Genomic DNA, 26,737 nt, shown 5'->3' with positions numbered 1-26,737 from the left:
CATTTTTACGGAAGTTCTAAGCGGCCATGCATTATTATTTTTTCCTTCTTGTTTTCTCGTGATCACAACATAACAAGAGTTGTTTTCTCGTGATCACGACTTTATTTTTCTTGTGATCTCGACATAACAAAAATTGTTTTCTCGTTATCACGACTTATTTTTCTCGGTATCTCGACATAACAAAGGTTGTTCTCTTAGAAGTTCTATACACATTTATACTTAGGAGTATCAGTAGAACAACAGTGAACTGCGTTCAGATGAGATGTTGTCAGGCCATATGTCAGTAAAAACTAATCTTCCTGTCCTGTCAGCTGTTATACTGTGCTCGAAGCGTGTGCTCTTCAAGTGCATGCACTAATGTGCTGGCGTGCACTGTATTAGGCTATATTAAAGCGCTGTATCATATTCAAACCCAAATGAAACTACGAGTATGCAATGTCTTAGTTATGACGTCAGTTAAGTCATGAGGTTACAAAAAAAAAGGCAATTAAAGCTGCCTTAAAACTGTGCATGTAAGTATTTATTATTTATGAGTCACATTTAAAGCAGTATCAGACCCGCGTCAAGTTCAGCAGCGGCAGCTCTTAAAGTACCAGCCAAAATATTCTAATAACCAGCTGCTGAGATGTCTGTTACTCAAAGAACAAAATAAAAAAGAGGAAATCAATAACTTCTGTAGTTTCAATCTTTATTTAATTTAGAATTCAGGTATTTCAGGTAGCTATATGACATTTATTATAATGGGTTTATGTGAAGATTCTTTTAAGTTCACTTAAATTAGAAGTTATTTTTTAAAGTCTAATAAATGTTAAATTGATAGCTCTCAAATATACTGTAATGTTGAATGGCTATAGTCAATGGTTAAATATTAGGAAAAAATTCATAGAGACATCAGTTGGTATCACTGATACTTGCCTTCAGTCATAAAAAAGATGGCATTAAGCAAATATTAAAAATATATTTTCTTTATATTGTTTCTACATTAATTTGAAGATTGAATTTGAAATTATTGCAATATAAAAGTATAATTAAAAAGTTTAATGTTAGGTGGGATTAATCACGATTAATTTCAGAAAAAAATTGTGATTAATTAGTTAATTATTTTTAATCGATTGACAGCACAAGTTTTTAGATGTAAAATGTGAATTAATATATATATCTTTTATAATATAATTTTTAATTATTCATTTATTTACATTTTTATTTATTTATGTATTTATTAAGAATAAATGTTATTAAATATATAAAAAAAATATTATATGTTAAAAAAAAACATAAAACCAGTCACTTGCCAGTTAACTAGTAACTTTTAGTAGGAAATGCAACATAAACAAATGGTTTAATTTGAACTGGAAGAATGACAGAATGTCTGACCCTTTTGTGAGTAAAGATTTATTTTTAAGACATGCATTGCAACAGAATCTCTTTACTAGATGAGTTATATGATATTATGAGCTATATTAATAGTAACGCTTGACTGGGCAAACATCAATAATCAATACAGATAATAATCATGATTTGATGTTATTCAGGCTGATCAGCAGCCCACATTTAAAAACTGTGAGATGAGAGTTGTCAAATGAAAATGAAGTAAGAGTTTTTATGAGAAATGTGATTAGGCTTAAAATAATCTTGGCAAAAGGCTTGAATGTTGTATTATTCAGTTACTTCCTCTGCTTTATTTCCCAGGAGTTTAAAGTCTTGAGAATTTGACTCCACAATTGATTTAAGTCCAATTATTTTCCAGAAAACATCAGAAATCTCGCTCGTAATCTGATCTGTACTTCCGTCATTGGCATCACGAATGCCCTCCCGGGGACTTTCACATGAAATCACACGGAGAGATGAAGTTTCAGCAGCCTCCATGAGCTTCATGATCTCCACGCAGCGTCTCCTGACGCTCTTAGGCAGCAGATCCCTCATGATCAGTCTCATTACTCTCTCTTGTCAAAAGCTTTGTTCCATTTTAAGGTATCGCCAAAGGCAGCTATGCATATATCTTCCACAGAAAAGACAATCGCATAATACATTACAACAGCCTAGATGTAGATGCTACAACTGAATGTTGATTCTAAATATAGTGATGTAATTCATGAAACACTGCACAGATATTGATAAAGACTATGAAATCGAATGAAAAATTGAGTACTTTACTCAATTTGTATGCGCGGTGTGTTTTTATGCTTATTAGAGTAGCACGTCATGTAGAACGTTCCAAATCGGTCACTTATGACGTTCCATCTCAGTTAAGATGCTGTCTTAGAAGGCAGGTTTTGGAACGGAGCCATTCTCTCTCTGTCTCTCTTTCTTTCTCGCTGGGTTAATCACTACAGTTCCTCTTAACAGAAATCTCTGTCTGCCTCAGGCTACTAAGTGAATCATTAAATACTCTTACTTCTCTCCTCCAAAAGAAGGCTAAACATAAATGCTTGTTTATTTCTGAGCTTGTTTTTCTGACGTTTAATTTGAAGGCAACACATGTATAGCAGTAAGTGTGAGTGTCCCATTTTCTGGTGTTTACTTCTGATTGTACGAATACTACCGTTCAAAACGTTAGGGTCAGTAAGGTTTTTGTATATTTATTCTTTTATTTATAATATAATTTTATGTGTTTAAATGTACATATTTATTCACTGTTTTTATAAAAAAATAAATGTAAGTATTTTTAGGAATATACTTATATGTTAAAAATTGGTTTTAAGTAAATAAAACCGGTCACTCTATTAGGAAATGCAATATAATCCAAGATATAAATTATTGAATGTTGATAAAATAGTAAAAAATAGTGATGTAAATTATGAAATACTGCACAAATATTGATACAGATAATGAAATGATGAAAATGAATAATGAATAATGAAATTAAATTAAAAATTGACTACTTTACCCAATATATGTGCATGTTCTCAGTAAGATTTTTTGTAAATATTTTTTATTTTAATAATTTTTCATGGTTTCCACAAAAAATATGAAGCAGCACAACTGTTTTCAGCATTGATGATAATAATAATAAATGTTTCTTGAGCAGCAAATTAGCATATTAGAATGATTTCTGGAGGATTATGTGACAATGAAGCCTGGAGTAATGATGCTGGAAATTCAGCCTTTCATCAAAGGAATAAATTACATTTTAAAATGTATTCAAATAGAAAGCACTTATTTTAAATAATAATAATATTTCACAATATGTTACTGTATTCGTAGGTCAAATAAATGCAGCCTTGGTGAGCATAAAAGACTTCTTTCAAAAACATTAATAAACTTACCAACCCTAAACTTCCTGAAAATGATTGTGAATCAAGTTTTAATATGTTGTTTAGAGCCCGACCGATATATCGTTTTGCCGATATTATCGGCCGATATGAGCCTGTTGCCGATATGCCGCCGATATGAAAATTTTTTTTACAGAACATATAACGCAGGTAAAATGCTTGAATTGGTGTAATTACTTAGTTTGTCCAGCAGAGCGCTGGCTGCTGGCGACCTGGATAAAACGCGCCGCCGATATGAAATTTTTTTTACAGAACATATAACGCAGCTAAAATGCTTGAATTGGTGTAATTACTTAGTTTGTCCAGCAGAGCGCTGGCTGCTGGCGACCTGGATAAAACGCTTTAAAGCTTAAGTCTATGGAAACTATTGAAACTTTGAACGGCCATATCTCCGTAACGGTGCGGCAAATCCGTACCAAATTCGGGGGATCCCTTCAGCTCGAGGAACTATATATTTAAAGATATTTTTATTAGACTTTTCATTTCAAAATTGTATTTGATTTTATTAATTATATATTTTAATAAATTAATTGTTTTAACACTTTTATAAAAAAAAAATTAGTTTACTTTTATTTTTAGATATTCTTGACAATGTCAAAAAGTCTTGTTCCTTTAATGTTCAAGGTGAAAACCATAAGTGTAATTTATTATAATTAATTAATTTATATTATCTTTAATATCAATTTTTAAATGTACATTTTATGTACTTTCATAATTTATAAATAAATATATTTTTACTATAAATTTACGACATTGTCAAGAAAATTATGCAACAACAAAAAAATCTCAGAGGCCCTCAAATTGCTTAATTTTCTGTATGTACATTTTTTTTCATTTGATTTCAGGATAAACATTTTCTTTGTTATTATGTGAAATTCATTTATTAAATAACATTGAGTCTGCTCATTAAATTGTTCTGATGCATGATACTCATGTCGTCATTAGCACCGTAGTTTCACACAATTGCATGCAGAGTCCAAAATCAGCACTCAGCAAGCGCCAAATGCCTGTAATAATTGGTTTTGGCAAGGAATAAAACAAATAAAACTGGCCAGTTGGTTGTTTTTAGGAGACAAAAACAAGGTTGAAAACAGTCAGACTGACCCTCGTCCAAGTGTTTCTCTTATTTTTGTATCAAAACAAGCCGTGTATAGCAATCAACACCCATGGAGCAAAAAAAAACAACATTATATTTGTGTTTGTGTATATATATGCATTCTTATGTGTGACTGTATTATAATACAGCATGGTTAGTGGATAATTAAAATAGTAAGGAAACAAATGTTCGTTACAGCATTATTTAAGCACATGTATTAATTGAAAACCCTGTGCTTAAAGATTTAGCACATGTCATGTAAGCTGAGGTTAATAATCTCTGTGGGTGTTGTGCAGTGATATTGTGAACATATGTTTGACATCATAGCTGTTTTAATCGTGTGCTTGTGAATGACTGGAACGCTGAACTGACCAATCAGCTTCCAGAACCATCCGTTTTATAATGTATTATTTACCACAGTATTTTGGAAGCAGCGATTTCTACATTTGAGCCAAGTGTTGGCCGCTCTTGAAAGGCTGCTGTGAAGGATATGGTGCTCAGAGACAACATTATGTGTGTGTGTGTTTATTGGGCCTGCAGTATGTACTTGGAAAAGGCAGATCCTCTTGAGCCAAATGAGTAGGAAGTACACATGGCTTGAGCAAACAGCAGTAATAAAATGCAGCATTAGCTGCTAAAGCATATCACATTCTCTGACCCCGCAGCCAACTCTCCACACAAATACTGCAGCTCCAAACATACCTATTTATACCAATTGCTTTTACACTTTTTATGCGCCTCATAATGTTCTCTGCGAGGTACAAGCTTGCTTTTCATTTTTAATCAAGATTTAAACCACTTCACAGTGGCATGTTTAATCAGTAAGTCTATTTAATGTATCATTACCCTGCAGGAATATCCAGCTACATTTGATGGTAGTTTGTTTTGCGTGGTTTCTGGATGCTTATTTATGGTCATTAGCTGGTCCAAGATATTAGTTTGACTAGCTGGTGGGACCTACTTGTTTAAAGCTGCTAGGATCCTGGGTTAGCAAGGTTATAATGTTACAAAATAAAATTTTGAGCAGCTTGACCACTTTATTTGACCTGTTTTGTCCAGAAAGATCTCAGTAAGGGTTTGTGCGATATTTATCGTCTGCAATAATATCGTAATTGTTTTAACGATGTGCGAGCTGATGTTATCAAGTAGCCTGTGTCACTGACTTTGCAAAACAACAACAAAAACATGTCTTAAAAGCCTAAAAACAATCACTTCATGATGAAGCCTATTACAATGCAGTTAGAATGACCCTATAATTATGAATTGAAGTATAATGAAGAATTATGTGGGGTTTTTTTTATATTTATATAGTAAAGTAAGATCACACAAGCAACAATGTAATTTTCCTAAATATTAGCACATGAGCTTCTAAATGAATCAGCGGTTTTAAATTAATCGTTTGAGTAAATGATTCAGTGAATCACTCATTAAGACAGGGACTTGCTGCCACCTACTGGCAGTTTTAGTGTCATATTTATCCTTGACAGGCCTAAACCAGCAAAGGCATAGCATTTAGTAGGGACGCTTGGGACATGTCCCTACCAATAACCAGTGACTACTAAATTGTCCCAAGCAATAATTTTGATAAAAAAATTAAATATATGTGTAACCACTGTTGTTGTAATTTCGGCTGCATCTGAAATAGATCATGCCATTGATATTACCTGAGAAGTTAAAAAAATACGCTAGGAAACTGCATGCTTTCGAGGGCGCACATTTAATAGCCTACATGAGCGGAGTAAGAACATATAAGGTAGCCGAAGTGTTTAAAACATATGTGCACAGTTCAGTTAGCTAAATGATTACCCTCTTTAACTTTGTTGTTATGCTGTTTTGTGTTCATCTGCTTCTCTCATTTGCTCTTTTTACATTGACTATCACTCTATATAGACTAATACAATTAGATACAACAATAATTTCACAAATATTTATTACAGTACTGATCAATTGAATATTCACCTAATGAGATGACTAGATGCTTTCAACTGATTTCCTATTGAACTATCACTAACTTAACTGCAGGGGGGATCAAAATATTTAGTGAATTAATCTACAAACTCGATCATGCACATTGTTTCCATCTGACATGCATTTTGAGGTGCAGCTTAATCTAAAATAATGGAATCATTTGATTTAGATTGGAACTTCAGAGCTGGTTCACAAATCTTTTGATTCAGATCGGGACTTCGGAGCGTGGGTCGCGAATCTTTTGATTTCGATCGGGACTTCGGAGCGGTTTCACAAATCTTTTGATTCAGATCGGGGCTTCGGAGCACGGATCGTGAATCATTTGATTTCGATCGGGACTTCTGAGCGATTTCACGAATCTTTTGATTCAGATCGGGACTTCGGAGCGCGGATCGTGAATCATTTGATTTCGATCGGGACTTTGGAGCGGGTTTGTGAATCTTTTGATTCAGATCGGGACTTCGGAGCGCGGCTCGCGAATCATTTGATTTCGATCAGGACTTCGGAGCGGTTTCACGAATCTTTTGATTCAGATCGGGACTTCGGAGCGCGGATCGTGAATCATTTGATTTCGATCGGGACTTCGGAACGGGTTCGTGAATCTTTTGATTCAGATCGGGACTTCGGAGCGCGGATCGTGAATCATTTGATTTCGATCGGGACTTCGGAACGGGTTCGTGAATCTTTTGATTCAGATCGGGACTTCGGAGCGCGGATCGTGAATCATTTGATTTCGATCGGGTCTTTGGAGCGGGTTCGTGAATCTTTTGATTCAGATCGAGATTTCGGAGCGTGGAGCGCGAATCATTTGATTTCGATCGGGAATTCGGAGCGGTTTCACAAATCTTTTGATTCAGATCGGGACTTCGGAGCGCGAATCGTGAATCATTTGATTTCGATCGGGACTTCGGAACGGGTTCGTGAATCTTTTGATTCAGATCGGGACTTCGGAGCAGGTTCGTGAATCTTTTGATTCAGATCGGAACTTCGGAGCGTGGATCGTGAATCTTTGATTCAGATTGGGACTTAGGAGCGCATAACGCAAATCTTTTTTTCTGATTTCTTTTTATTTAGACAAAATTAAACCGGTAAGGCAGTACAGTAAGTAAAAACAAAACAAAGGAAAAAGAAAGAAAGTATACAAAACCATGATTAATTTGTAGTTACCATGGTTTAACTAGTAACCATGTTTTTGTTTTTTTCACCTTGAGAGGACACATAGAGATGCAGTTTTCACTGCTTTAGGATTAACCTAACTTTGGATAGTTTCCAAATACTTGTCTAGATCACTTTGAATAAAGAAAAGAGGCTTAGAGCCAGATTTCTGTTCACATGTCCTCAAATCCAGCAACTATATCCTACTAAATTGTCCCTATCAATAATTTTGATCAAACAGTCTGCCACCATGTCCCCACCAATGCCAAAATCAAACCTACAGCCTTGCACTTAGGAAAATATCATTTAATTATTGTCATCAAAAATAAAGATAAAATCCCAATAAAAATCAAGATATAATTTTTTTTGTCAATATCGCACACCTCTAGGCTTAACTTCCAGACAGGAGAGACCATCTGACTGACATGTAAAATGACCAGCCACAGTTTGTTTAGTGTTTATGTTCCCTTTTTCACATATATACTGTTTTTAGGGTATATCGAGGAGGCCTGCATCGTCCCCTGCCCGTCTGATTGTAAACTCAGCGAATGGTCCAACTGGTCACGCTGCAGTAAATCCTGTGGCAGCGGGGTCAAAGTTCGCTCAAAATGGCTCAGAGAAAAGCCTTACAATGGAGGAAGACCCTGCCCAAAACTGGACCACCTTAACCAGGTAAACACCACACTTCCATATGCATGGAGAAATACATTTTAAAGATGTTAAATGACGTTTTTTTTTATTTAGATATGTGACCCTGGACCTAGAATCATATCAACTTGTGGAAAATGGGCATCCGATGACCCCTTTAAAATCATTTATCTTTCCTCATCCTCCGTTTTGGATGGGTGTAGTTTGAATAGAGTGTATTGTAATGCACTGTGGGATTGCCAAAGGATACATAAAGTGCTACCTTAAAATTTCTCCAAAAGAAGGTATCAGCAGGCAAGCATGCTGATTTGACATTGCTTAAAGGTCCCATATTGTACACCTTTCTGGGTTTAAGCAGGCTGTGTGCATTTTACTGTGGACTGTCTGTTTTGAAACTTATATGGTAGTTAAATAGCCCCTAGACCTCAGTAATCATGAAAAAAGCCAGGAAATTTCAGTTTTGACAATATGGGACCTTTAAGGCATAGGAGCACACCTGTGATATCTTAAAATACTGTCAACATAGGCAGTTCACTAGGCTTTGAAACAAAGTCAAGTTCAAAGTTTCCCTCAATTTCTGGAACCGTTGGCTCTGATTATTCAGTGAAAATCACATGCTTAAGATCCAAAAATAGGTTCACAAGTGAATCTTAAATTATTCAGAAATACTTGTCTTTTCATCGCTCTATTATTCTTTATAAATGTAAAGGATGAGCCAACCTCAGTGTTTCTTCAACCACTTTTTTCTCTTTCTCTTTTTTTTTTTTTTTTTACTGAGATTTACTAGAAATAGACGACACCACATTAAAGTGTTTCTGAGATCTTTGCTCCTGACAAATATGTACTCTTGGTATTGGTTTAATTTCAGTGCTTTCCTTTTTATTAATTAAGAGATTATTAGGGTGGTTTGAGGTCATGTCGTTTTACATTTAACAAATTTGAACATGTCTAGAGAAAGTAGTTACACAGCCTTCTGTACTGTCAATGAGAAATCAAAATGTTACCTATTTATTTTCATTATAGATATCTCTGGTCTTGTAAACTGTATTTCATGTTGAGTTTAAGCAATGCCGTTTCTTAAAAAGAAACAACAAGAAGTGCATTTTTAACTGAACATGATGTTTTGCAGTGCTTTGGTCTGTAGACGCAGATGTTCTAATGACATTTTTCTCTAACTCTCCAATAACGCTGCTTGGCCACAGGCACAGGTATGTCTTTCTTTTTTTACATTTCTCATTCCAAAGTTGATTTAAATTTTAAAAGTAGCCTCCCTTCCAAAAATGGTGTGTCCCACATTAAAGATATGGCACACTGGCAACTGGTGCACTTGAATCAATAATATTTTTTATTATTGATTTATTTTTGAAAATCTGTTGAATGAATATCCTGATTGATTGATTTAACTTTAATTGATTTGCTTTGTGTGTGATTGTATATGTGTGGTGGGTGGTCTGGTGTTGCAGATGTATGAGGTGGTCCCGTGCGTCAGTGACTGCAGTCAGTATATCTGGGTAGCTGAACCCTGGAGCGTGTGGAAGGTCAGTAACGTGGATCTAAAGGAGAACTGTGGCGAGGGCGTTCAGACCAGAAGAGTCAGGTGAGTGTCTTTCCTTATATTTACTGTACTGTTACTGACATTATACTGTGCTCATCTTTGATGGTCCTGCAGGTGTATGTTGAACACAGTGGACGGTCCCACTGATGCGGTGGAGGACTATCTGTGTGATCCAGAGGAGATGCCACAGGGCACGAGGGAGAGCCGCCTGCCCTGTCCCGAGGACTGTGTGCTGTCCGACTGGAGCCCCTGGACCCCATGTGACCTGGTCAGGATTATCACTAATCCTTTTAAACCCCGTTCACACTAGGGTCGCATCTCCGCATTAATTTGATTTCTGTAATATTTCACTTCTTTGAAAAGACCCTAGTAATGTCACATTTCAGAGGAGATCTCAGCAATGTCTCAGTGCATCAGATTTGCCAAGAGAGCAAAGTCTGCAATCAAAAGATCTCAATATAAACTCAAACATTTCTCAGAACAAACAACTTAGCTACTATCCACTATATATATATATTTTTTTTAGCATTACGTGCAATATTTTGAATTGGCGTTTATTTTTATATTTTCAAAACTCACATTTTTGTTTAGGTTTTAGTATTTGTGTTATGTGCTTTTGTCATTTTTATTAGTTTTTAGTTTTATATTTGTTTATATTTATTTTTATTTCAGTTTTAGTTTTAACAATTATAGTACTTCAGCTTACAACAGTTTATTTCTGTTAGATGTGAAGGCAACATTTCTAATTTTCGTTAGTTTTTTCAGTTTAAGTTTTCCATCTGATATTTTTTTTTCCACTTCAGCTTCACAAACCTAAAATTATTTTTAGTCATTTAGTAATTTAGTTATTTGCTTTTGTCCTTTTAATTGTTTTTTTATCATTCTATTTAGATTTTATTTATTTATTTCAGTTTTAGTAGTTTTGGGGGGAAGAGATATTTTAAGTTAGTTAATGTAACATATATCTTTTTTTTTTTCAGCTTTATTTCAATCCAAAAAAGATTTTTAATAATGTTAATAATTTTATATGCTTTTGTCATTTTTATGAGTATTTTTTATATCTTTAATAAATTTATTTTATTTTATTTATTTATTATATTAATTTATTTATTTAGTTATAATTTTAGCTTTAATCATTTTAATACATAAAGATATTTATTTCATCTAGTTGCCAAGGTGACATTCGTTAAGTTTTTTAAGTTAATGTTTTTAATCTAATATTTATATTTTATTCCAGCTTTATTTAAATCCCCAAAACAATAGCAACACTGATTATCAATAACAACACTGATTTTTTTTTTATTATGTTTTTTTTTATCCTAAGCATCTGCAATAATAATAATAATAATTATTATTATTTTTATTATTTAAAATGTGGTTGTTGTTATTATTATTTGTAGTTAAAAAACAGCACACATGGCAAATAATAATAATAATTTAAAATGTGGTTATTATTATTTTTAGTTTAAAAAAGCAGCACACATGGCCATTAATAATAATAATTATTATTATTATTGCTGCTATTGTTGTTATTGTTGTTTTTAATCTAATATTTATATTTTATTCCAGCTTTATTTAAATCCCCAAAACAATAGCAACACTGATTATCAATAACAACACTGATTTTTTTTTTATTATGTTTTTTTTTTATCCTAAGCATCTGAGACATCTAAGAAATCCCTTAAAACCCTTGAGCAGTCTGAGCAATAACATTTTTGGCTTATGCTAACAGGGACATAATTTTATCCTGGGCTTATATGATTTCAGTTAGAGCCAACTTACATTGAGGCATAAATAGTGGCATAAAAAATGAGAGCAGGTCACTTGTTAGACAGTAAATGAGCAGCTTGAGGAGAAATATGAGAGAATTATGATCTCACTAACGTAAATGAACAGCAGTCTGTTTTATTGGCCTCTTAAAGCCGTGTTCTGGAAGAGGAGATCGGGAACAAGGGTGTTTAAAAAATATATATATTATTAATTATTTTTATTATTGGCCATATGCAACTTTACAAACAAGGCCTTTTTAAACAAAACAAAATTAATCAAAATTAATCTAATTTAAAATTTTTATTATAATTATTATTATTATTACTACTACTGCTAACTAAAATATATACATTTCTAAATAAAAACAAAACAAGAAATATTAGTATTGTAATATTTCACTGTAAAATTAAAAATCAGGTATTTAAGTAAAATAACAATTATAATAGTTTTATATTTGGTATTACATTAAAATGATAAAACAGTCATATTTATGGGTGTCTAATTACTACTACTGCTAACTAAAATATATACATTTCTAAATAAAAACAAAACAAGAAATATTAGTATTGTAATATTTCACTGTAAAATTAAAAATCAGGTATTTAAGTAAAATAACAATTATAATAGTTTTATAGTTGGTATTATATTAAAATGATAAAACAGTCATATTTATGGGTGTCTTAATTTCCCAAATGGTTTGCCAAACTGTATCCTCTCTAAAGTTAATGTGACATTAATGATCCAAATCAATAAATAAAATCGATATTTTTACCTCAAAACATCCTGTTTCTCTCTAAAAATACACCACGGTACTGCAGTAAAATTGGTTGTGAATGCCGTTTCTTGTTGACTTGAACACTTTTGTCCTGCTCTTTGGCTGCCTGTTGTTTTTTAGTTCTTCTAGTCTGGGCATTATCCACACAGCACTTCCTTTTCTCTTACTGTTTTGAGTTACCGTTCACATGAATGAGTCATTCAAGAGTTTGGATTATTACTGGAGCTGCTTCCTCCATCTGTTCAGACTTCATTCACGATTCCCCTCCAAGAGCGTCAAAGTGAAGCGCAGCGGTGGTGTCGGTTTATGGAGCTGAGACGGTGTCCTCAAACCATTCACTCACGAGGACGCAAGCAACCTCTGACCTAGACGTGTAGTTTAATGAGAACTCGCCGGGTGAAATCTGTGTGTGTGTGTGTGTGTGTGTGTTCACTTAGACTGGAGCACATGCCAATTAAGTGCCAGCGCTGTGTGTGGAATCGGTCTCAAGACGAGGATGCTGGACTGCGTTAGAAGTGACGGCAAATCTGTTGACCTCAAGTACTGCGAGGAGGTTTGTGCATTTATTCACAGACACTGCCTCTTGTGAATATCATTATTTTCTTCTCAGTAGTAGTAGCTAGAGTTGCTTTTCCAGTACCAACAAGAGAATAGTGTTAAAGTTTTAGGAAAGTGTGGGTTTTACACTTTGATTCTGTGTTAATGAAAAGCTTCATGACTCTTATAACCCTCAGTGTGTGCTTTATTTTATGTTGTTACGCAAAAATCTGCGCAATGTTACAATATTAAAGTGATGTCATCACTGTTGGTTACATTTTGATTAGTGAACATTCTATCATTGTAAATCACCGAGAGATTTTCTTGAATATATAGTTTACAAAGTTACAGCTACTGAAATTATCTACATAACGTTTGAATGGAATCTGTTCTCAAGAAGAATGAAAATGTTTTTGAAGTTTTAATATAGAAAAATATACTACATTGTATATATAAAATTATATAATACCATTCAAAGGTTTTGGTTCAGGAAGATTGTTTTCATGTTTTTGAAAGAAGTCTCTTTTGCTCACAAGACAGTGTTTATTTGATCACAAGTACAGTAAAAAAACAGTAATATTGTGAATTATCACTGCAATTTAAATTAACTTGTTTTCTAATTTTATATATTTTAAAATGTAATTTATTTCTGTGATGCAAAGCTAAGTTTCCAGCATCATTACTCCAGTGTTCAGTGTCACATGATCCTTCAGAAATCATTCTAATATGCTGATTTGCACAATTTGAAAACAGTTGTGCTTAATATTTTTGTGGAAACTGTGGTAATTTTTTTTCTGGATTCTTTGATGAATAGAAGGTTCAAAAGATCAGCATTTATGTGAAATATAATTTTTTTTGTAACTTAAACTGTCACTTTTGATCAATTTAATGCATCCTTGATTAATAAAACTTTCAATTTATATTAAAAAATTAAATCTTACTAACCCCAAACTTTTAAACAGTATATTCCTCAAAAATATGCCTTATAGCAAACACCACTAAAACATAAAAAAGAAAGAAAAATGTAATAAAATGTTTAAGTCTCTAAATCTGCTGTTATGATGTTATATCTACTAATATGATGTTGAGATCAAGTGGAAAAGAAACAAGGTTATTTTGTGCCATTTTAAACTGTAGGTTAATATGAAAAGAGATGGCAAAAGATCAGTCAAAATCCGACAGCTCTGGTCACTTTAATTGGACCCTGTGGGCAATAAATCTTAAAAGTGTTAATGCACGGCATATTAACCCTGTAACCCAGTTTTCAACCAGCCCACTTTATATCAGGGTTACAATTAGTCTAGTGTAGAACACAACTACCCCTAGTTCTAAAAAAAACACAAAAAAAAATTTTTTTTCATGAATGCTTATTTCATTCCGCAGCTGCGCTTAGAGAAGAAATGGCAGATGAATGCTTCCTGTACGGTGGAGTGTCCAGTCAACTGCCAGCTCTCTGATTGGTCAGCATGGTCAGACTGCTCACAGACCTGTGGCCTTGAAGGTAAAGCCAAAAAAATGGACAAATATATGACTTCTTACTGCTGTAATAAATGTATTTGTAATTGTCAGATACACACATTCAAAAGGTTGGGGACTGTTAGATTTTTTAAGGCTGCTTTTATTTGATCAAAATACATAAAAACCAGTAATATTGTGAAATAATATTGATATTTACAATAACCATATTCTATGTTAATACATGTTAACATTCCTGTGATGCAAAGCTGAATTTTCTTTCTTCAGTGTCACATGATCCTTCAGAAATCATTCTAATATACTGATTTGCCGCTCAAGACACTTTTATTATTATTATCAATGTACAAAACAGTTGTGCTGCTTCATATTTTTGTGGAAACCATGATACATTCAATGTGCATTGGCTCGTTTAGTTTACACTCGAAGTAGATTGGTCCCTCTAAGCGAGATCCCAATTTCGTCGGTCATCCGACGTGACGTCGAGAGTGACCGGCTGAAAGGGAACAGAAAGTTCAAAATAACAGAATTTATTTGAAATATAAATCTTTTGTAATATTATAAATATATTTACTCTGACTTTTGATTAATTTAATGCATCCTAGCTGAATAAAATGATTAATTTCTTTAAAAAAAACATCTTATCATCTCAGCCCAATAAATTGCACACAAAATTGGAAAACACATCAAAATAGCAAGCTCAAAATCTAATTTTCTGACTTAAGTGCAACTTTAAAGTAAAGAAAAACAAAGCAAAACATTGGTCTTGGTGTCGCTGGTGCCATGCTCACCTGTTTGACATTAGCTAAGTATGTAGGCTGTAAAATTTACCATGCAGAAAAAGAGAAAAAAGGCAGCATAGGAGAATGGAGCTAAAATTCGGAAACACGTGATGAAATGGTGGACTTTGAGAAGGTACTGTTCAACGAAAACAGATGGAAGCAGCCCTAGATAGAAACTGACAGTCTGCCTGCCAAACACTTCCAAGATAAGGCAGAAAAAGCAGAGCGAGACAGAAGGCGGTGCATTGTGTGCAGTTTTATGCTAAACACATGTGGGATAAACTAGAGTTATCTGAGACTGCCGTGCCTTGAGCTAGACACTGAAAGATGAGTGTGTGGAGATGTGTGTGTGTGTGTGTGTGTATGCAAGCAGAGCACCAAATCTGTCAAAAACAGGATCAGGTCATATTTCACTCTGAAAAATCTAAACTTTTGTGACTTTATTTTTCACTCTCGTAATGTTCACTATCATTCAAAAGTTTGGGGTCTGCAAGTTTTTTTTATTTTATTTTTTTTAGAAAGAAATTAATAATTTTATTCAGCAAGGATGCAATACATTTATCAAAAGTGACAGTGATGGCATTTATAATGTTACAAAAGATTTCTATTTCAAATAAATGCTGTTCTTTTGAACTTTCAATTCATCCAAGAACCTTGAAAAAAGTATCATGGATTCCACAAAGAATATGAAGCAGCACAACTTGTTTTCAACATTGATAATAAGAGGAAATGTTTCTTGAGCAGCAAATCAGCATATTTGAATGATTTCTGAAGAATCATGTGACACTGAAGACTGGAGTAATGATGCTGAAAATTCAGCTTTGCATCACAGGAATAAATTACATTTTAAAATATATTCAAATAGTAAACTGTTATTTTAAATTTTAATAATATTTCAAAATATTGCTATTTTTTTACTGTATTTTTGATGAAAGAGCCTTCTTTTAAAAACATCTTTAAAAAATCATATTGACCCCAAACCTTTGCATGGTAGTGTGAAAAATCTCTTCTAAATGTATTGCAAAAAAAAAGATATTATAATATAATTGTGAAGTATTTATAACTACATAAAAAGTCATATTACCATATTTTTACTGTGGTACAGAACAAGATTTTTGAGGTCAGCTATTTCTTTAAATTGTGTTGCTCTCTGGAACTGAAGCTCAAACTCATTTCTCTGTCTTATGTCTCAATTCCTCAGGGAAGATGTGGCGCAGACGGACGGTGGTTGAGGCGTCTCAGGGGGACGGCAGGCCGTGTCCGTCTCAGATGGAGCAGTGGAAGCCGTGTCCTGTGAGACCCTGTTACAGATGGCAGTACGGCCCGTGGTCCGAGTGCCGTGTTGAGGTCTTTTTCAGTTCTTATAGATCAAACAGCTGAATGTAAATTCACAGATCCGAGGTCATCAAATCTGAACTTAAGCACTTCAAGATGAAACTTCATCACAGAAATGCATTCACGTTCAAAGAAAACATTCAAAGTTTGGTGAACTCGGACTTGCTAAGGTTCTAGGTCAAGTCCATATTTCACAATTCATGATTTTTTTTCTAAAAAAAGACAAATTGTCAATGTCAAACTATCCACACTAAAGTTCACAATAGTACATAGGTTTTGGGTCGGTAAGATTTGTTCCGATCACCAAGACTGCATTTATTTGATAAAAAATACAGTAAAATTGTGAAATATTATTACTATTTAAAATAACTATTTTCTATTTGAATATATTTTAAAATGTAATTTATTCCTGTGATGCAAAGCTGAATTTTCAGCATCATTACGCCAGTCTTCAGTGTCACATGATCCTTCAGAAATCATTCTAATATGCTGATTTGCTGCTCAACAAACATTTATTATTATTATCAATGTTAAAAACAGTTGTGCTGTTTATTATTGTAGTGGAAATGATACATTTTTTCAGGATTCTTTGAAGAATATAAGGTTCAAAAGATGAATATTTATGATAGAAATTAATATAATATTAAAATAATATTATTGTCTTAATGTCCTTTTTAAACAATATAATGCATCATTGCTCAATAAAAGTTTAATAAAAAAAAATAACAGTTGTGTACATCCCTAATCTATAATAAGTTTATCATCTAATCTTTTGCTTTTTGTTTTTTTGTTGTTTTTTTTTCTACTAATCTCCATTGTGACTCATGAAATTGAAAGGTTTTATTGTTTATTGAACTGTATTGTACAACAGAACAATGGTTGGTGCTAAACACCTCAATCGCCCAACGGCACACGCTCTGAATGCGTTAACGACCCGCGCTGGAACTCCTCGCTCTTCCAACACCTTGTTTTCCAATCTCGCTGTCAACCTCGTCTTCTCTTCTATTATTCTCTCTGATCTTCCTCCGTTTCAATCCTGCTTTTGATCTTTGGATTTAGGAAGTGTTTATGACTGCTCGGCGCTCACATCTGAACCTGTGTGTGTGTGTGTGTTTGTGTGTGTGTGTGTGTTTGTGTGTGTTGTAGGAGGTGGTGTGTGGGGTGGGCCTGCGTTTCCGGAACCTGTCGTGCTTTGTATCAGACGGCTCCGGCGATGGGAAGAGCAGCATTGTAGAGGAAGAGCTCTGTGCTGGATTGGAGCAGGCCGTCGATGGAGATAAGAATATTGTTCTGGAGGAGACCTGCACCTTACCCTGCCCTGGTAACAGACTGTTATCGGGACATACAGCAAAAAATACTAATTAAAAAACCCCAGCAACCCAAGAATGACAACACTATAGATTTGTTGGTTTTATTCTGAATATAAAGTCTATATAATATTGAATGAATACACTACCAGTCAAAAGTTTTTGAACAGTAAAATTTTTAATGTTTTTTTAAAGAATTCTCTTCTGCTCACCAAGCCTGCATTTATTTGCTCCAAAGAAACAGCAAAAACAGTAAAATTTTGAAATATTTTTACTATTTAAAATAACTGTTTTCTATTTGAGTATATTCTAAAATGTAATATAGTCCTGTGATTTCAAAGCTGAATTTTAAACACATTTCATTACACCAAATACACAAAATAATGTTCTTTTTAGCAGCATCATATGACCCCTTTAATTAAATTCCTTTGTTATCAGTCGATTCCTTAATATTATTGACCCTGTGTGTCATTCAACTGTTTTATTTTTCTTATAAATATTTATTTATACAACAATATTGCTGTTTGTCACCACTTTCAAGTTAGTTATATATGATTCTGTCACCCTATTTGAGTTTTTCATTGTTTTGTATCACAAATGTGTTAAAATTAGTATAAAATATATAATCTAAAATATTATTCCCTTAAATAGCTTCAATGTAATGCCCAGCTTTTTTTTTTTTTTTTTTTCTATTGTAGATAACATTCTTAAAATGGTAGATATGACTACATTTGAACTACTTCTTCTACTTCTACTTCTTTTTGGCTACTTCTTATTACCAAATTATAAGTGAATTATTACATGTCAAATTAGAGTTTGACAGCTTCCCCAACACTTCTGTTGTTGTCATGCTGAAGTGAGTTGATTATCAGGCAGCTCAGCTCTCGTGTTGATCTGTTCAGGTGACTGTTACCTGATGGAGTGGTCCGACTGGAGCCCGTGTCAGAGTGTGTGTGTGAAGGGCCAGCATTTGGACTTCACTCCGGTGCAGGTCCGTTCACGTGCGGTCATCGCGCAGGAGCCGGAGAACATCGCTCAGTGCCCCGATCAGGAGTGGCAGACCCGGCCCTGCAGCAGTGAGACACATGCTCCTCCTCTCTCATTGGCATAAAGACTCTGCTTTACTTTGATTTTATTCAACATGAAGAATTTTAAAAATGTAACATTTTATAACACACATCATTTGTTTTATAGTGGCATCATCTTCACAAAAACAAGTACACTTGGGCATACTTTTAAAAAGAGTACTTGTTATGGAAATAATATACTTTGTGATGTAATCTTTCAGGATACTTAATTGCATGTTAATTGTAATTACATGATTGCACCAAACTTTGCACGTATGGGTAATGGAAAATGTACATTTAAATACAGAAATACAATGCCATTTTGAATATTGCTTTGCCATTTTGAATATTGCATTGCCATTTTGCATATTGCATTTTAAATTGAATTTCGCTACCTATATGCTTCCATAGATTATAGTTTAAATTTAAGTTAAATGCAATTATTTGAACATAAGAGGTTTTTTGATCCACTTAAGTAGGATCCAAGTATATCTCTGTATGTAATTTCATAATTACTTGAAGCATTTATGCAAAACTAAAATATACTTTAATGTCATTTCTACTGAAATTTGTATGTCATGTATTTAAATATATTTATAATTACACATTTATAATGATGTTGCAATTTAGTACATTGAAAATGTTAACTTTAAATGTAATATCAAAGAACAAGCTACAGTTAAAATTACAATCAAGTACTTTACATGTGCTTTAGTACGTTAGTCAACACATCAAAATAAGTGTATTACTTTAAAGCACAACAAAACAATTAAAACATAAGAATTTAAAACACGTACTGTGTAATATGTACTGTGCATAAATGTGTTGAGAAATATAGTCATGAAAGTGTACTCTGTAAACGCCTTTTATTGCACTAATATTATATTATCTGCATGTACAGTTTTCAAAAATATACTTTTAAGATTTAAAGTGCACTAGGCCTATAAGTGCACATTCAATACAATTAAGCATACTTCTTTTTCACAAGGGCATGTATATATTTATGTGCATGTATTTAAGAATTTTACATGAAATGCAGTTGGATGTCTTCAGCTTGATTTGTTACAAATGCTCATCCAAAAATGAAAATTGTGTCGTCATTTTGTCGCAATCCACTTGTTGCAAACCTGTTTTTTTCTTCTGTCAAATACAAAAGAAGATATTTTGAAGAATGTTGGCAACCAAACAGTTGACGGTAGCCATAGACTTTCGTAGTATTTTTAAATACTATGGAAGTCAATGGCTACCGTCAACCATGCACTTGGTTCACATTTTGGTTCATTTGAATAGTTTTGGTACTTTTAAACAAGATTGTATGAAAACACCCTTATCGAGTCTCTCTACAGCTGCCTAAAAGTGTACGGCCGCAGAATGTATATTTACTCTATTGATTTCCATCTAGATGGGGAGTGTTATGAGTACCAGTGGATGGGCAATCCTCAGCTGATCTGGTGTCAGCGCTCGGATGGAATAAACGTCACAGGTGCTGTACTACACCGCTTCACATCTGTTTCTTTACGTCACATGAATAAGCAGCCAATGAGGAATAACAGATACCAAAACAAACCATCAGAGCCCCTTTGCTAATGGGTCATTGATGCACAGTTTGTGTTTAATTTTTTAATCAATTTCAAGATTTCAGGTTAAAATGTTTATGCATGTACAGTATAAAGCAATCAAGAGTACATCTTAGGTTCTGTTGGTATTTTTTGTAAGTTTTTGCCACTTTTAAATGCCTTTTTGCCTTCTTGAGGTCATGTTTAATGGTCCTGTGGTGTGACAAATGAATTTTTGTAGCTTCTGAATAAATGAGCTCATGAAAGCTGCATGCATAATAATTTAAAAAACGAATTAGCAGAGTTCTATTTTAAATACAGTGGTTTTAGATGGTGTATATTATCATGACGCACTACAGAACATAGGAGACTATGATACCAGCATCTGCACACAGTATGCAGTATATACTGTAATATGTATATTGTGCAAAAGATGCCATTTTTCTAGCACATATTGTATGTATGCACATTCCTGATTGACCTATTACTTTTTTCCAAGCCGAGTTGTCAAAAGCTTGAAATGATATCTACCCTCTTATTTCTTCCAGGTGGATGCCCTCCAGCTCTACTGCCAGGGACGGACCAGTCATGTGATCCACCTTGTGACAAACCACAGTCATTTTGCTCAGAGGTAAGACACAAGAGGATTGTGGGATTACTGCAGTTCTGAGCCTGAGAGTCTGTAACTGCAGACAGTGCTCCAGCTGCAATTATCATAATGAATGCAACAGAAAATCATGGTCATAAGCTGTACTTTTGTTTTTATTTTTGGATGCAATTGATCTATATTTCTGAAGCATGCTCAATTAGCTTTTTTATGTGTTTGCAAGACCCATTTTTAATCATTTTGAGAAAAGAATAAGTGCATACAAAGTCATAGCTGTACAAATACTTCTAGTCGATTTTTGAAGCGTGCATGCTTTTTGGGATAATTTTACCCACAATCCCTTGCACATTAACACAAAAATGTGTGAATGTTCTCTTTTCACTAGGGATGGGTGATTTTCTTGGTCAATGTAGGCCAATCCAGAAGTTAACATCACACTGGTTCCTTCGACCAAAACCCAACATTATTTTTCCACTGGTTTTTGATTATTGCAGAAGGTTTATGAATCTTACACATTTTGTTCATCAAGTTGATCTTCAAAAATGAGCACAACTTTTATGAATTGTGAAGTCTAAATTCAATCAGCAGAAGTAAAAAGCTAAAGTTAGGCTATAAATGAACTACACCACAGTTGCACAACTTCACCGTCACCGCCATTAAGCTTCAACAACTCTTTCAGTGTTTACTTAAAATTACCATGTTGGAAAGTTTGCAAGAGCGTGGTTATGAATGCAGCAAGGCTGTAAAAGCAACTAGTGAGTAGATGAGTTTTTCTGTTCAGTGTGATGACATTTAATGTCCCCGACAACCTCTGTAGTCATATTTAGCAACAAAAAAAAGACTTTAAAAAATCCCAAGTGCCGTATTACTGATGTATTTCATGCCATAGAATAAAATGAGCTTGTGTTAACCACAGACCTTATTTCAGGTGCATTTAACCAAAAACCCATTGAAAAAACATTGACCTTTTAGAACTGAGAGTGCAGAAATGTCTTGGTTTTAGGACTGAATTGGGTCACAAGCTTTGAGAGGAAGCAGAAAGCATGATAGTATTTATGTGCCTTTGCTGCCCCCTGCAGGAGGGCGTATGTATGTGCGAGGAGGGCTATACCGAGGTGCTGACGGCCGAGGGGATGCTAGAGCAATGTACACCTATCCCTGTGCTCGAAATCCCCACTGCAGGGGACAAGAAAGCTGACGTGAAGACCAGCCGGGCCATCAACCCCACCCTGCCCACCACGGTACAGCCTGGCCGCGCCGGACGCACCTGGTACCTGCAACCCTTTGGACCTGGTAAATGTTTCATTAGTCCAGTTTCTCTTAAGCATATATTTTATTTAATTGTGCTGAAAGGTCTAAAAAGTTATATTACTCAGCAAACACTTTTAAAATATTTTTTTCTTTATTGAATGACAATTAAGTTTTTATTGAAGCTTGTTTTTGTCACGGAATAAAAAAAATTAAAAAGGCAATTGCAACTTTTGATCTCAAAATTCAGAGTTTATATCTTGCAATTCTGATTTTATTTATTTATTTTTTTTTGCTCTGAATTCCGAGTTTACATATTGCAATTCAGGGTTTTTTTTCCCACCACAAAATAAAAAATAAGTACTATAGCAAGGAAAAAAAAAATAAGCTAGAATTTTAAGATAAAAAAAACCTCAGAATTGTCAGATAAAAAGTTGCAATAACCTTTTTTATTTTTTATCCCATGGTTAAAATAACACTCAATCAAACTTGAAATTGCGATATATATAAACTTGCAACTCAAAGAAATAAAAGTCAGAATTGCAAACTCTAAACTGAGAATTCTAACCATTTCGAGATGTAAATTCAGAATTATTAGTTTATAACTTTTTGCTAATTGCTTTATAAGCAGGTGTGAGATATAAACTCCCAGTTCTGAGAAAAAAAGTCAGAACTGTGAGATAAAATATTGCAATAATTTAGTTTTTTTTCTGTGGTGGCGCACCTGGTACCTGCAACCCTTTGGACCTGGTAAATGTTTCATTAGTCCAGTCTTACTTAAGCATATATTTTATTTAATTGTGCTGAAAGGTCTAAAAAGTTATATTACTCAGCAAACACTTTTAAAATATTTTTTTCTTTATTGAATGACAATTAAGTTTTTATTGAAGCTTGTTTTTGTCACGGAATAAAAAAAATTAAAAAGGCAATTGCAACTTTTGATCTCAAAATTCAGAGTTTATATCTTGCAATTCTGATTTTATTTATTTATTTTTTTTTGCTCTGAATTCCGAGTTTACATATTGCAATTCAGGGTTTTTTTTCCCACCACAAAATAAAAAATAAGTACTATAGCAAGGAAAAAAAAAATAAGCTAGAATTTTAAGATAAAAAAAACCTCAGAATTGTCAGATAAAAAGTTGCAATAACCTTTTTTATTTTTTATCCCATGGTTAAAATAACACTCAATCAAACTTGAAATTGCGATATATATAAACTTGCAACTCAAAGAAATAAAAGTCAGAATTGCAAACTCTAAACTGAGAATTCTAACCATTTCGAGATGTAAATTCAGAATTATTAGTTTATAACTTTTTGCTAATTGCTTTATAAGCAGGTGTGAGATATAAACTCCCAGTTCTGAGAAAAAAAGTCAGAACTGTGAGATAAAATATTGCAATAATTTAGTTTTTTTTCTGTGGTGGGAAAAATAATTTCAAGTTGTAAACTCAGAGTTCAGGGGGAAAAATAACAATTGTGAAATATTAACTCACAATTACTAGTTTAGAACCTTGTTAGTTTAGGCTTGCGATTTGATGAAAAAAGTCAGAAGTGCAAGATCTAATCTGAGAATTCTAAATGAAAAAAAAAAATCCAGAATTGCTTGAGTAATTCAGAGTTAGTTGTTTTAAATTGCTCTTTTGTAGTATTTCAACTTTGGGAGCTATGAAAATAGCCCAGGAAGATGGCATGGCGTTAAGACACCAACCAACTTAATATAGTTTTGCATTTTGCTTCTGTTTATTGGCCTATGCTAAATATTTTTCACCTCTTTAGATGGAAAGCTGAAGACGTGGGTGTACGGCGTGGCTGCAGGTGTTTTTGTCCTCCTGGTATTTATAGTGTCAATGATTTACCTCGCATGGTAAGAAAGACAACCCTTTCCGTTCGCTCCATCATCACTCGTTTTATTTTCTCATTCACTCCATGCATTTATTTTTTTTTTTTTTTTTTTTTTTGCTCTGAATTCCGAGTTTACATATTGCAATTCAGGGGTTTTTTTCCCACCACAAAATAAAAAATAAGTACTATAGCAAGGAGAAAAAAAAAGAAGCTAGAATTTTAAGATTAAAAAAACCTCAGAATTGTCAGATAAAAAGTTGCAATAACCTTTTTTATTTTTTATCCCATGGTTAAAATAACACTCAATCAAACTTGAAATTGCGATATATATAAACTTGCAACTCAAAGAAATAAAAGTCAGAATTGCAAACTCTAAACTGAGAATTCTAACCATTTCGAGATGTAAATTCAGAATTATTAGTTTATAACTTTTTGCTAATTGCTTTATAAGCAGGTGTGAGATATAAACTCCCAGTTCTGAGAAAAAAAGTCAGAACTGTGAGATAAAATATTGCAATAATTTAGTTTTTTTTCTGTGGTGGGAAAAATAATTTCAAGTTGTAAACTCAGAGTTCAGGGGGAAAAATAACAATTGTGAAATATTAACTCACAATTACTAGTTTAGAACCTTGTTAGTTTAGGCTTGCGATTTGATGAAAAAAGTCAGAAGTGCAAGATCTAATCTGAGAATTCTAAATGAAAAAAAAAAATCCAGAATTGCTTGAGTAATTCAGAGTTAGTTGTTTTAAATTGCTCTTTTGTAGTATTTCAACTTTGGGAGCTATGAAAATAGCCCAGGAAGATGGCATGGCGTTAAGACACCAACCAACTTAATATAGTTTTGCATTTTGCTTCTGTTTATTGGCCTATGCTAAATATTTTTCACCTCTTTAGATGGAAAGCTGAAGACGTGGGTGTACGGCGTGGCTGCAGGTGTTTTTGTCCTCCTGGTATTTATAGTGTCAATGATTTACCTCGCATGGTAAGAAAGACAACCCTTTCCGTTCGCTCCATCATCACTCGTTTTATTTTCTCATTCACTCCATGCATTCGTTTGGTTCTGTTTTTCTTTAACTCACACTCCACCCTCATCCATGCCTCCCTCGCCGTCATGAGCAGCAGTTACTGTGCCATCCGGTGGTCACTCGGGACGCCAGATTCTGCCAACGGTACGGTGGTATGGATGGGCCAAGATGCCCATGAGCTGACATACACCTGCCCTGAGTGCCAGCAGCCAAGTCAAGAGTCAAGAGCCAGTTAAAGGCTGGAGAAACAGGCTCCTGATGTCCTGACATCTCAGCCCCCTCTGCCTCGTGCCTCCACCTCAGTCTGTGCCTTACGTTCTGATGCTAAATGCATTGAGCTGCCCGGGTAGGCTGCTTATTTATGGTTTATTGGTTTAGAAAAGGATTTTTAAAAATTGCTCTGTTGCAAATCCTAGTGAGCTTGCATTGGTTCCTACTGCCTACATACTGCCTTCTAAGAGTGGTTATTATAGGTAGCTAAAACTAAAACCATTAAAAACAGTTACTCAAAAATAGTGTTCATTTCTATTTTTTATTTTGATCTAGATTCATAAACAACATTTCTCACACTTTGTCCATCATTATTTTTTTTTATTTTTTTTACTGATATGCCGTAATGTTTTTGGGATTGCATTCTCTGTGATGGATACATGTGATTTTGCCTTAGAATTAGGCCCAAATGAGGTGTTTCAGTAGGCAGCATTATCATTTCCTACATTTTGGAACAGACTTTGCATCTATTATGCCTGAAAATGTTGCCTGTGGGGGCAGCTCGCTAGGTTTTGGAGCAGCAACCTTTTTTTTTATGATTATATGTTGCAATAATGCTGAAAACAAATTAGGCCAGTGTAGTCTTTAATGAAGTCCAACTGCTTTACACATCATTTTGCACCTCTCAGGGCACCTATTATATTTCATCGTCTTGTTTTTTTACACATATTTCATGATTTCATTTTTGTATCATATGCCATAACATGCATATGCATATAATATATACTGTGTTTGTGTAATATAAAATGCGTTTTCTCATAAGATAAACTGCACACAGTCTGTGTTCACACTGCAAGGTTTTGAGAGTGACAACCGCATCATTCTTTTGTCCTCAGCAAAAAGCCAAAGAAACCTCAGCGAAGACAAAATAATAATCGCTTGAAACCCTTGACCCTGGCATACGACGGAGATGTGGACATGTAGCCCTTCTTGGAAAACTAACATCATGAAAAATGTCATCAGCAAATGGTTGAATCTCGTGAAAACATGTCCAGGTCGCATTATACCCCTAATTCAAAAGAAAAAATGAAGTAATGATATTTTGCATAAATGAAACAAAGCCTATTTTAGCTTCATTTTTTGTTTATGAAAAATGTAATTCCTTACCTTTTTACCATTTGATTTTGGGGTGAAGTATGACCCAGGAATGTTCTTGAGATTCAACCAAATACTCCTCCACAAAAAAAAAAAAAATGCCTAACCATCTCAAATACTGGACCCTAAATGCTTGAATCCAACATAGAGGAAGAAGAAACATCCAAGAGCCGCAAACAAAAACTTTCATACTTTATTTTTACTTCATGTTCTTGTTCTGGAAGAGCCTTTACACACATCTTCACACGCTGTGAGAACATGCCTTTGTTTATATTCAGTTCCTTACAAGTATTTGTCAATTATGCAACTGCGGTCTACTATACGACGGGTCAGGACCTTATCGGAACAACTTTC

The 26,737-nt window shown here is 34.0% G+C and overlaps 1 protein-coding gene across 1 annotated transcript in view; it reads left to right on the top strand.

The window, feature by feature from the left end:
• Nucleotides 1-26,293, top strand: part of thsd7ab (thrombospondin, type I, domain containing 7Ab) — a 133,455-nt gene extending 107,162 nt beyond the window's left edge. The window contains exons 15-29 of the mRNA XM_016574204.1: nt 7,985-8,163; nt 9,342-9,347; nt 9,603-9,736; nt 9,809-9,962; nt 11,617-11,648; nt 12,672-12,792; nt 14,160-14,277; nt 16,233-16,378; nt 17,513-17,687; nt 18,576-18,749; nt 20,143-20,223; nt 20,845-20,927; nt 21,983-22,196; nt 23,928-24,015; nt 26,125-26,293. Of these exons, the coding sequence (XP_016429690.1) occupies nt 7,985-8,163; nt 9,342-9,347; nt 9,603-9,736; nt 9,809-9,962; nt 11,617-11,648; nt 12,672-12,792; nt 14,160-14,277; nt 16,233-16,378; nt 17,513-17,687; nt 18,576-18,749; nt 20,143-20,223; nt 20,845-20,927; nt 21,983-22,196; nt 23,928-24,015; nt 26,125-26,212 (1,793 nt within the window). The 3' untranslated portion in view covers nt 26,213-26,293. The remainder of the gene's footprint in view (nt 1-7,984; nt 8,164-9,341; nt 9,348-9,602; nt 9,737-9,808; nt 9,963-11,616; nt 11,649-12,671; nt 12,793-14,159; nt 14,278-16,232; nt 16,379-17,512; nt 17,688-18,575; nt 18,750-20,142; nt 20,224-20,844; nt 20,928-21,982; nt 22,197-23,927; nt 24,016-26,124) is intronic.
• Nucleotides 26,294-26,737: the final 444 nt, after the last annotated feature.

Source organism: Sinocyclocheilus rhinocerous, unplaced genomic scaffold (genome assembly GCF_001515625.1).
Source record: "Sinocyclocheilus rhinocerous isolate Xijiao unplaced genomic scaffold, SAMN03320098_v1.1 scaffold1735, whole genome shotgun sequence".
NCBI lineage: Eukaryota > Metazoa > Chordata > Actinopteri > Cypriniformes > Cyprinidae > Sinocyclocheilus > Sinocyclocheilus rhinocerous.
The sequence above is the reverse complement of the archived record's forward strand: the minus strand, read 5'-3'. Positions and strand labels throughout refer to the sequence as shown.